General features: G+C 50.9%; 1 protein-coding gene and 1 long non-coding RNA gene across 2 annotated transcripts; one reads left to right on the top strand and one right to left on the bottom strand.

Moving 5' to 3' along the window:
• Nucleotides 1–1,313: 1,313 nt before the first annotated feature.
• On the bottom strand, nt 1,314–6,046 carry LOC148223513 (uncharacterized). Its single transcript, XR_015803633.1, has 2 exons — nt 5,718–6,046; nt 1,314–5,629 (listed from the first exon to the last, which is right to left on the bottom strand). It is a non-coding gene; the product is annotated as an uncharacterized LOC148223513 (long non-coding RNA).
• A 772-nt stretch (nt 6,047–6,818) lies between these two features.
• FBXL14 (F-box and leucine rich repeat protein 14) lies at nt 6,819–10,407 on the top strand. The gene has a single exon (XM_014870003.2). The coding sequence runs from the start codon at nt 6,834–6,836 to the stop codon at nt 8,034–8,036; it is 1,203 nt and encodes a 400-aa protein (XP_014725489.1). The 5' UTR covers nt 6,819–6,833; the 3' UTR covers nt 8,037–10,407.
• Nucleotides 10,408–12,153: the final 1,746 nt, after the last annotated feature.

A 12,153-nucleotide genomic window follows, 5' to 3' on the forward strand; every position in this document is an offset into this window, starting at 1 on the left:
AACACCCCTTACCTACAAGTAATGCTACACCTGCCCCGACTGCCTGGAAGCCTTGGGCAGAGAGAAGGCTGCACCCACTCTGCCAGAGCCTCAGCCAAGGGCTGCAGCATCTCCCCCATCCCAGGGTGAGTGTCCTGGCTGTCAGTGGAGCTACACACACAGAGCATCCATCTATGTCTGCCATCTGGGATTTGGACTAAACCTCTGCTACAATGGAAGATTTCCCAGACCTGCTGCTGTAACAGGTACCACACGGAATGTCAGAGTTTCTGCTGTGACTGCAGGGGCTGGCTGTCCCTTTTAGCTCCAGTTGTAGAGGTCTCTGAGTTCAATCCTCAGGAACGGCTTATGAAAGCAATTACCACCTGAAAGGTCTCTTTGTTTTTGTGCCACTGCTTTTAATAATAGCGATTGCATCAGATATTTTCTGCCATCTTGATCTTCTTTGGTTCTGCTAACTAAGAAATGACAAAGCCCAACGCTTAAAATAGAAGCCAATACAATGAACGCAAACACTCAGTTTGAGGTTTTACATCCTGCCCTCCCAAAGCACTTTCCCTTTGATGATTTTAACCACTGAGTACCAAGCTCCACATAAGCCCTGAAGGGTGTGACATGCATGGCCGAACCAGGGAATCACCTGCAGGCAGGGGCCCAGGTCGCCTGCTCTGAGCACCAGACAGTCCTGTCCCACAGGAGCAGACAGACAGACAGACAGGAGAGGCACATGGCATTTGAGGGAGCTGTCTGGACAATCACAAATTGTTTTGATTCTTCAGGCAGTCCTTTCATTTATGCTTGGTTCAATCTGTTACAGCAGCAACAATTGCTGGCCAATTTGACAGCAAAGCTGGGAATATAATCCAGACCTCCCACACTTCACATCCTCTGACCATTCCCCCCCATGTCAGCAGAGTTATGCTCTTGTCAGCTGACTGACAAGTTAAAACAAGACCTGAAGAAAATACCCAAATCCCAAAGGCTCAAATTTAGAGCTGGAGTCTGCACTGAAACATTAGCTCTGAATTTTGCCCCAGCATCTCACCATACATCCACAGTACATTGTATTTTGAATCAACCATCTGATTCCAGAAACTATATGGTAGATGAGAATTACTTTGTGCAGAACAAACCACGTAATTGTAAAATACAGCCTCATGTAGCACCTATTAGAGACATAAAGCCTGCAAAAGTACAAAAACCCACTTTTTTTTAAAGAAAGCATCATAGTGACCTAATCCTCACAACAAATCTCAATAGGCAAAAGGATCCCAGAATTACAATTTCCAAATAACCCTCTGATCATTTTCCTTATATTCTCTGACCAAAAAATGAAAGCTCCCAACCAGTATGAATTCCAAAGGGAATCCATTCACTGAACACTCTATGCTGACTTGTGTATGATATGCACACGTGCAGCACAGAATCATTGAGAACTTTTGTTTGGAAGGGACCTTGGAAAGGCCACCTAGTCCAACCCCCTTCCACTTTGGAAAGTCCACCTAATCCAACTCCCTGCAATGACCAGGGGCATCTTCAACTAGACCAGGTTGCTCAGAGTCCTGTCCAACTTGACCTTTAATGCTTCCAGGATTGCAGCAGCCACCATCTCTCTGGGCACCCTGTGTCAGTGTTTAACCATCCTCAGTGTAAAAAACTTGTATCCAGTCTAAACTGACCCTCCTTTAGTTTAAAACTATTAATTATTTCCCCATTGCAACAGTTCCAAAAGGACCCTTTTGGCTTCATTCATAAAGAAAAAAAGATTCCCCAAATTGAATTTGAAGAAGCTCAACTAAACCAACTTAAAACCCAGTTTAAGACCATGAATTGTATCAAACTTAGTTGATTTTTTGTGGTCATGCTTCAAATCTGATGAAGAAGGTCTGGAAACCAACTTGTGAAGGACAACTGTAGCCACGAGGAGTGTGGCTGCATCTAAGTTTAAATGGATCAAAAGAGAGAGAAAGGTTAGCTGGGCATGGGCTTTATTGTCCAAGAGTTTTTGTGTCGCTTCTGTCCTGCAGTCCCAATGGCCACTGCCCATAGGGAAAAAAAAGCCAAAGGCTAAAAAGGTTCCTGTGGATAAATTCACAAGTTTTTCACTCCACAGCTGAAGCTATGAAAATGCATCAATGCACATGGAGTAGGGTGGCAGAAGAAAAGGAAGGATAAGGAAGGACTCTGTTATCTCTTAAATGACTAAACTGAGCCAAAAGTTATCCTGCAAATTGACAGGCAAAAGTAACAAACAAGGCCAGGCTGAGATGGGAACTAGAGACAGACCTAGTGGATGTTATACCCAACCATGCAATAAAAGATGCAGGATAGACAACAGTGCAGCTTTATCAGCACAAGCTGCTTCCAATCATAGAAGCCACGAGTGAGTTATGTGGATCCTCCTGTACCCCTGCCAAGCAAAACTGTATGGCCTCCACTGAACACCGGTGTAACTGGAGGAAAAAAAATGAAGCATTTATCTGGCAAGTGCTTTCTAGAAGAGAGCGTGGCTGTTGGGAGCCACTCCAGGGGCTGGAATGCTAGAGATGGTTCCAGGGGGATGGAGCAGCCATCAGAGTGCATAAAAGACAGGCACGGATTTTTAAGAAAATGCAGTTTTTCACACAGTGATTACCACCTCCTATTTATACCACATGAGATCATGAAAAACATGGCACATATTCCTTTACAGCTGGAAACACAAAGTCAACTGAACAACCACGTGACAAATTGTTCCTTTTCATGCACTTCATACTTTGTCTTTCTAAACATCTATTTCCAAACATCTGTCACTTAAGACTGAGAAATAAAAATCTGCTGGAATAATAATTTCTGTGCCTTCCTCTTCCTAGATCAACACTACAGTAGATTAGGATTATGAATCCAAATTCCAGGCTGTTCCACTCAACATGTAAACCTTAACTGTTCACAAGAAAGGACAGATGGTCTAAGTATATAATACGTGAGAAAAAGAATTCAGTCTCCAGAAAATGCATCATCTACTTTACTCTCTGCTGGCCACACACAAGAGGCATTACAGACACAATATGCCAAGACACAAAGAAAAAAGTATTTCAGGTAAGCTTTTCGGCCTTGAAGAGCACGCCTTTTCCTACTCCCCTTCAAATGTGGTTTGAAAGGCTTAGGGAGAGGAAATACCACATTATTTCCATGGTAAGAGTCTGCAGTTGAGTTTGGGACAATACAGTGAAAGCCTTCATTAGCACTCTTTGAGAATGACTTGTAGAACTTGCTTGTAGCTTTGCCAGTTATGAGTAATGCAACAATCACTAAGATACACCAACACTTCTGTGTCACATTTCCTTCACACATTGCCTGATGTCTACTGGACTCAGCCTTCTTGTGAGCGATCCTGCTGCCTCCAGACAAGGAGTCCCTGCCATGACAGGTCCGTGAGATGCCACACCTTTCACCTGCTCCTCATTCCAGGGAAATTCGCCATTTCAGTTGTGATGCTCTGCAACTGATCTGAGCACAGCCGATCTGCAGAGAAAAAAATATATCGCTCCTAATCTTTTGCTTATTTACCTGGGGGTTAACCAGCCTCCCAAGAGCACAAACTGCAACAATAATGCTACAAAGGTAATACACACTGGGTGACACCCCTGTGTGTGACTGCAGCTCCACAATCACTAAAACCAGGTCTATGCATTGCTGGATCACCCAGGAGTACAAATTTCAGCGGGATCAGGCCAAGGCATGTGATCAGGCTGCTGCTGATGGAGCCAGAGCGCAGGATGCGGGGCCAGCGCCAATCCTGCTCTGGCCACGTGCCAGGCACAGGGTGCAGACGATACCTGATCTGGCTGGAGCTGAGCACAGTGACACCTGAGCCGGCATAAAGTCTGCTAGTAAAAAGTTAACCTGTCAAAAACTTCTTGAATTAACTTGAGCAGGCAGGGTGAATGAATACCAGGTCAGAGCTTCACATCATGTGGCCACCCCATTTTGGAGCCAATAATAGGAGCTGCACTGCTGGCTTTTGTGCGCTGCCAAACCACAGCCTAATGTCGATAGTGATGTTTATATGCATGGGGAACTCGGTGCAGGATCGGGGCCTCAGAGTCCTTCAACTCGCCTTGCCTCCAACTTAAAGCAAAAAGGAAAGAAAAAAGCAGAGTGAAACCTAAACGTTTAACCTCTAAGTAGTCAACAGAATCCACTAATATGGAATCTGTACATGAAGGTGGAGCCATGACTGCTTCTGTAGCAGATAAATGTAAATGATGATTAAAATAGAGCCTATTTCTTCAGATTAGTAAAGGCATCAGTACGGCAAACACATCAGTAACTAGGCTGATTTGTGCAGTATTTTAGCAAGCCAGACAGTATTAAAAACACACCCTGTCATGTTGAAAAAATGCAAACTTTATTTTTTCTTTACTAAGAAACGGCAGTTCTGCTCTTCTGGAACTGCTGAAAAGCCTTACCTGATGTCCGGAAGAACTTAAGCCATTTTTAATGCTGCAGCAATACTGCCCAGTGCTGAGATGTACACGAGTCCCATTACACAACGCTAGAGGCACATAGGAAACATGGTTTTCAAACATTCTTTCTTGAAATTGCTGGAAGTCACTGGAAATTGCTTGGTTTATGTCAGTACTTCAACAATTTTCAGAGCTAGTTCAGGGAGGCCATTCTGAAAGCCATTTTCAGAAGATTTTCCATTTCCTGTTACAGAGGCCCTAAAATGGTCCGTGCAGAGATGTAGGGCAACCTTGACAGCTACCCAGATCTGAGCTGTTTACAGCTCTGTCCTATCTCTCCTGCAGGCCTGCCCAGACAGAGGGTTCCCAAACTTTGGTCCTCAAGGCTGTCACACTGCCTCACAGCCATGCCACAGGCAGCAGCCGGTGATCCAGCAGGCAAGGGTGAGGCAGCCATCCACGTTCCCTTTGCCACCTTCCACAGCTGCATTAAACCCCTGTCCCTCCTCATGGGGCTCCCAGAGAGCTCGAGGAGTTACCAGCCAGCCCAGCAAACCTCGATGCAGAGGTGACCCAGTGGCAGATGCCAGGGTGAAGCGAGGGGGCTGGCTGGAGCATAGCACAGTGCTGAGCTGGAGTCTCCAGCTGTGCCAGGGGAGGTTTAGATTGGACATTATGAGGAATTTCTTCACAGCAAAGGGTGATTAGACATTGGAAGGGACTACCCAGGCAACTGGTGGAGTTACTGTCCCTGGAGGTGTTTAAGGAAAGACTGGACCTGGACGTGGCACTGAGTGCTGTGGCCTGGGTGATACGGTGGTGTCTGGTCATAGGTTGGACTCAATGATCTCAGAGGTCTTTTCCAATCTAATCGAGTCTGTGATTCTGTGAGCACTACTCTCTGAGGCCCTGCCACCCCTGCCCTGGTGGGGACCTGTCATCCCTGGGTGACAACACAGCACCCGCCATGGCTTCTCTGCACTGACAGGGCAGGAAGCGGGCAAGAACTGGGATTAGTAATGCAGTAGGGAAAGTACCACCAGCAGGGAGATGATCCTGCTTCTTTACTCAGCCCTGGTGTACTGCATCCAGTTTTGGGCTCCCCAGCACAAGAGAGACCTGGAGCTCCTGGAGAGGGGCCAGTGAAGAGTGACAAAGATGATGAGGGGACTGGAGCATCGCTGTTATGAGAAAAGGCTGAGAAAATTTAGCCTGCTCAGCCTCAAGAAGAGATGACTGAGAAAGGACCTCATCAACATTTGTAAGCACCTGAAGCATGAATCAGGAGGATGGAGCCAGGCTCTTCTCGGTGACACCAAGCAATAGGACAAGAGGCCAGCTTTATCAGGTATTTCTGATACACAGAAAGTTCCTCCTGAAAAAAAGGAATAACTTCTTTACTATGTGGGTGCCCATGCACTGCACCAGACCGCCCAGAACATCTGTGGCATCTCCCTCTCTGGACAATCAAGAACCGTCTGGACGCCACCTTGTGCCATGTGTTGGAGCTGGGGGTGGCCCAGGTGACCGCTGAGGTCCCCCCGGCCGGGCCGGGCCCAGGTGACCGCTGAGGTTCTTCGGGCCGGGCCCGGAGCCGCGGTAGCGCCCCCGGCGGCGGCGCGGGGCAGCGCAGAACTCGGCGGGAGCGGCGGGGGCGCCCCGCGGCCCGCGCTGTTTCCAGGGCGACGGCTCGCCGTGTTCCGGACCGTACCATTGCGAAAGCGGCGCGGGTGGGGGCGGGCGGGGGAAACAGGCCGGGCCCGGCGCCGCCTCCTCCCCGGCTGCCTCCTCCCCCCGCGCCTGGCCGCGCCTCCCCCCCTCCCGCGGGCCGGAGCGGCGCCGGGCCCAGCAGCGCGCGGTGCGGAGCGGAGCGGGCGGGCCCGGAGCGGCGGAGTCGGTACCGGCGGCGGGCGGGCCGGGCCGGGCCGGGCCGCGCCACCCCCTGCCCTCGCTGCCTCACCGCCGGCGCGGGATGCGGGCGGCGCGGGGCCGCGGGCTGTGAGCGGCGGCAGCGCGGAGACAAAGGGAGGCGGCGGCGGCGGCGGCGGGGCTCGGCGGCCGGCGCTGGGCACGGGGCGCGGGGGCCGCCGCCGGGGCGCGCCCGCCGGGATGCGGCGCGAGGCGGCGCGGCCGCGGCAGCAGCGCGGCGGCGGCAGCGGCGCGGCCCGCCCGGCGCGGCGGTAGAGGCGGCGGGGCCGGGCCGGCGGTCGCGCAGTAGCGTCTCCCGCGCCGCCCGCGCCGGCGATGTGAGGGCGGCGGCGGCGGCAGGAGGAGCGCGGCGCGGAGCGGAAGGCGGGCGGGCCCCGGGCGGAAGCGGGCCGGGCCCGGCGGCGAGGGGCAGCAGCGCGGCGCCGGCGGGGGCGGCCGGGCGCGGGCGGGCGTGCGATGGAAACGCACATCTCGTGCCTGTTCCCCGAGCTGCTCGCCATGATCTTCGGGTACCTGGAGGTGCGCGACAAGGGCCGCGCGGCGCAGGTGTGCACGGCCTGGCGGGACGCCGCCTACCACCGCTCGGTGTGGCGGGGCGTGGAGGCCAAGCTGCACCTGCGCCGCGCCAACCCCTCGCTCTTCCCCAGCCTGGCAGCGCGGGGCATCCGGCGGGTGCAGATCCTGTCGCTGCGGCGCAGCCTGAGCTACGTGGTCCAGGGCATGGCGGACATCGAGAGCCTCAACCTCAGCGGCTGCTACAACCTCACCGACAACGGGCTGAGCCACGCCTTCGTGGCGGAGATCAGCTCCCTGCGCTCGCTCAACCTGAGCCTCTGCAAGCAGATCACGGACAGCAGCCTGGGCCGCATCGCCCAGTACCTCAAGGGCCTGGAGGTGCTCGAGCTCGGAGGCTGCAGCAACATCACCAACACCGGCCTCCTGCTCATCGCCTGGGGCCTGCAGCGCCTCAAGAGCCTCAACCTGCGTTCCTGCCGGCACCTCTCCGACGTGGGCATCGGGCACCTGGCGGGCATGACCCGCAGCGCGGCCGAGGGCTGCCTGGGCCTGGAGCAGCTCACGCTGCAGGACTGCCAGAAGCTCAGCGACCTCTCGCTCAAGCACCTGGCCCGCGGGCTGGGCCGCCTCCGCCAGCTCAACCTCAGCTTCTGCGGGGGCATCTCGGACGCGGGGCTGCTGCACCTGTCGCACATGAGCAGCCTGCGGAGCCTCAACCTACGCTCCTGCGACAACATCAGCGACACGGGCATCATGCACCTGGCCATGGGCAGCCTGCGGCTGTCCGGCCTCGACGTCTCCTTCTGCGACAAGGTGGGGGACCAGAGCCTAGCCTACATCGCACAGGGCCTCGATGGGCTACGCTCGCTGTCCCTCTGCTCCTGCCACATCAGTGACGAGGGCATCAACCGCATGGTGCGGCAGATGCACGGGCTGCGCACCCTCAACATCGGCCAGTGCGTCCGCATCACCGACAAGGGCCTGGAGCTCATCGCCGAACACCTCAGCCAGCTCACGGGCATCGACCTCTACGGCTGCACCCGCATCACCAAGCGGGGCCTGGAGCGCATCACCCAGCTGCCCTGCCTCAAGGTGCTCAACCTGGGACTTTGGGAAATGACTGAGAGTGAAAAGGTCAGGTGAGAGGAGGAGGAGGGTGCCCCGAGACCTCCATCTCCTCTGGAGGGACTCATTGACTGACTGACTGACTGACTGCTGCAGAGGAGGAGAGAAAGAGAGAGGGGCATGCACAGAGACATGCTACCCACGCACTCTGGCACTGCAGGGAGGAACACAGAGAAAGAGGGTATGTCCTCGACCCTTCTGTGCTGCCTACCTATCCTTGCTGTGGAGGAGGAGGAGGAGGAGGAAGGGGGAGCAGGAGGACAGAGAGAAAGCACCTATCCATTTTCCAGGTCACGCCTCAAGCTCCGTGCTAGGGAGACAGAGCTCTCCCTTCCCACAGCATCCTTCCCTGCGGAAGAGGTAGAAGCCCACACTCTTATGCACTGGGGCTAGAGACACCCCTCTTTATCCCCACTCCCACATTCCATCCCCTCAAGCACTAAGGATGGATAAAGAAAGACCCTTGTTCTGCCATGTATTCAGAATAGATTATTTTTGGTTTATATAAAGGAGAGTGGGAATGGAGATGGGAACAAAAAATAGTAACAGCAGAAAAGGCTTCCTAGTTACACTTGTGTACCCAGCCACCCAGTCATCCTGCACTGGGCACAGACACAGCTTGTGATAAAACAACCATTCCACCTCTGTGCTTGCCCCTCCCCTGTCAACACATTTGTGACACAAATTCTGCTCCGTAGGTACATTGATTTTTTTTTTCCCCCCCTTTTAAATCTCTCTTCAGTCTCCAGTTTCATGTTATTGTCTGCTGTGGGTGGATACAACCTCCCACTATTCCAGTTCTCCACTGCACTGAGACTAGCCATAGCTACAGCCTCCCCTTTTGTCAGTCTGTTTCCGTGTCATCCTGCACTATGGGTAATGGAAAAGTCCAGGCACTCCATTCTCTCTCCCCATCTCTCCACTGGAGATGAATACATCATTTCCTCCTTCTCCTGTCTCTGTGGGGACTGGACACAGACCCCACTCTCTAACCCTTCCTGTGCACTGGAGGACACTGAGAGTTACTGAGACTTGTCTTCCCTTTCATCATTCTCTTTTTCTCCCTTCCTCCTCCTCCTTGGCAACAGGGATAGACATATCCAGCCACATATCCATTCCTCTCTGGGTCGGGGGGTGAGCAGGTAGAATGGGGTTCTAGCTCCTCTCTACCTGGAGGCCATGAGGAAGAATCTCCAGCTTCATTTCTGCTTCATTTGAGATACTGTGACCTGTTTTTATTTTTAAATGCATAAAAAAAATTACTGCTACAAAAACAGCCTCTTACTCTCCCATCTATCCCTTGCTTACATCCTGTAATTGATCCCAGTTTTCCTCACTCATTCTCCCCTTTACAGTATTCATTTTCTTACATGGTTTTATTTCTAAAGACATATGAAGTTGCTGTTCTTGTGGATTTTTAAGTACATTTTTTTTCTGCTGAATATATTCTATATATATAAATCTATATATGATGTCTGGCTACCTCGTTTTAATTTGTTACTTTTTTTTCCCCTCCTCGAAAGCCCTGGAATTCTTACAGGAAAGAGATTTTGAGACTGAAACATTTTTGTGCCTAGACTGGAATAATGCCCCTTGGGTTTGTTCTTATTTTTGCCTCTCCTCTGCCCCCAACCCTTTTTTTAATTTTTTTTTTTTTTTAAATTTTTAAATTTTTTTTTTTTTAGGCTTACCCTACTGTGTCCCACCTTCACATTCTGGTTGTGCCTCTCCCTCCCTCCTCACTGGGAACTGGGGACCCAAACTGTGCTTCTGCATTTTTACTCTTCTAGCACAAATATGTAACGTGAGAATCCATGCTGAGGATTGGGCTACTGTTAACAGAAATGTGTAAAATGCAAGTTTGTTTAAAAAAAAGAAGAAAATATATATATGGATATATGCAAATGCTTTCCCCTCCCCTCCTAAGCCACCTACAAAAGGTCACTATGCCAGGCTTCCTGTTTGTAGGTGGAGAGGAGCAGAGCTGGCCTAGGGGCCCCAGAGCTGCCATGTGAAGGGGAGGAGACTGAAGTTCATCTGTCTTATCTCTGTTCTGTTAATAAAATGGAGCTGGGTCTTTAGATTATTTTTTAATTATTATTTTAAAGAGGAAGAGTAAGTTTGGGTTTTGTTTTTGTTTTGATTTTTTTTGTTGTTTTTTTTGTTTGTTTTTAAATATCTTGGCTTTTTTTTTGCTTATCTGTTCAAAATCTCAAATCCTCAACAGTAACAGGCCAGACCACGGAGTTAACGCAAACCCAGAGACCCCTATGGATTAATTGTACTGTTTGTGAATTTGTATAAAAAATAACAAAGATCCTCTTAAAACATTTTATATTCTTACAATAAAAGGTTAAACATATTTATATAATAAAAGAGGAAATATGAAGTATGTTTTTGAAAAAAAAAAAAAAAAAAAAAGCCGTATCTGTGTTGTCTGTGCTTATTGAAGATGTGTATCTGTTGGGTTTGGTAAGAACAGCCTTGTGGCCAGTGGTGGGATTTGGGACTGGCTCTGCTGAGCGGTGGAGGAGGAGAAGGAAGGAAGGGAGCCTGATGCCTCCTGTGCAGGATGTTGGGTAACATCACCATGAGGAATTTGTAAGGAAGGGGTTTGGCAGGACCAGCCATGGCCGTGAGGATGCTGGCAGCATCCCTGAGGACAAACCCAGTTCAGCTGCTGAGTCTGAGGTCGGACAAACCTAAAGTGCTGAAACTTGCTAGCAGCCGAATTGACTACTTGGTGACAAAGGACAGCATTTGTCGGGGGTGGGAAACGCCTGTGTTTCTTAATTTTTCTTTTTTTTAAAGCTCCAGACAAATTCCATGGTGGAGGATTTTTTAGGGATTTCAATTACGGCCCTCCCCGGATGGAAGACCCGTCAAATAAAAACATTTCCCAGCAGTGACAACCACCAAAACCCCTTGCTCTTGCAGACCTGAGAAATCTGAAACGTCTTGGTTGATTTCCACTGCCCAGCCGAAGATTAAAGAGAAAGTAAGTGGGACTGTGTTAAAAAAAAAAAAAAAAAAAAGTTTGAATAATCTTAACGTGTCCTTTGTCCTCCACCATAATCTTTCTCCTCAGCGTTATGACTTTTAACCCGATGCGGTCCCTTTTTAGCCTCCCCGACGTGGGGTGTTTTATTGTTGCTGGAGATGGAGCTTAAGCGGTGTTTATAGGGAAGCCACAAAGCCCCGTCTCCCCCAGCCCGGCGGCGGGGCTCGCTCGCCCGCTGCCCCCTTCCTGCCTCGAAGGAGGGGGAATGCGAAATGGTGGAAGAAGGCAGAGCCATTGTTCAGGAAAGTTAAAAGAGGAGCTGTCCTTGCTTGCTTGCTCAGTCATGCATACTCAATCTGGCCGGGCCCGGGTCCCTATGGAAAGGAGGAGGGCGATTCTTCCCCTCTTTTTAACATTCCTCTCCAGGCCTGGCTGTATTTAAGCTGCTTTCCTCCGCGCCGAGGAGGAGGGAGGGGGATGGTCTGAAGTTCCTGTACATTTGCATTTTAAGCACTTCCAGCGCTGAGCAGGCCACTTTGTTCCCGCTCCAGCAGCCGTGCCCGGGTGCTGCTCCATCCAGGTGGGATGCTCTCCCAGAGGAGGTGCCGCACCTGCCCGCCCTGCTCCACCTCTGCCTCCACAGGTATTTTTGGCTGAGGCTGCACCAGGCATACTCTTGTTGCCAGCTCTATCCACCTCACCTCTTTTGTGTCAGTGCTGCATTTCTAAGGGGAAAGTAGTGCCTGACTCCGGCCCTCTTAAAAAGAAACACCATCTCTTCTGCATCCTAAGGACCTGGACCATCTCAGGGTCTGGACTTTGGGGCGTGTGTTGTTCTGTTCCCTCCTTTCCAAGACTTCCAAGCTTTCTGCTGGCAGTTCATTCACAAAAGCTGCATTGTTCACTTTAGGAAAAGCCACCACAATTGGATCTAATTGAGCCTGACACTATATCCATCTTCCTCTACTTGCAGGGAGGTGTTTGGGTCTGTATTTCCTGCATTAAGAAAAGAGTTTACAGTAACTTCTTGATGGAAAAAGAGCATGTATGTATGAGTGTTATAAACAACAGGAATTCCAGATCAGGTTCCCATAACAGCTGAAAACGTAATTGCTCCTGGGGTCAAGCAGCAGT

The sequence above is a fragment of the Sturnus vulgaris genome, chromosome 5 (genome assembly GCF_052056855.1).
Source record: "Sturnus vulgaris isolate bStuVul1 chromosome 5, bStuVul1.hap1, whole genome shotgun sequence".
NCBI classification, from domain to species: domain Eukaryota; kingdom Metazoa; phylum Chordata; class Aves; order Passeriformes; family Sturnidae; genus Sturnus; species Sturnus vulgaris.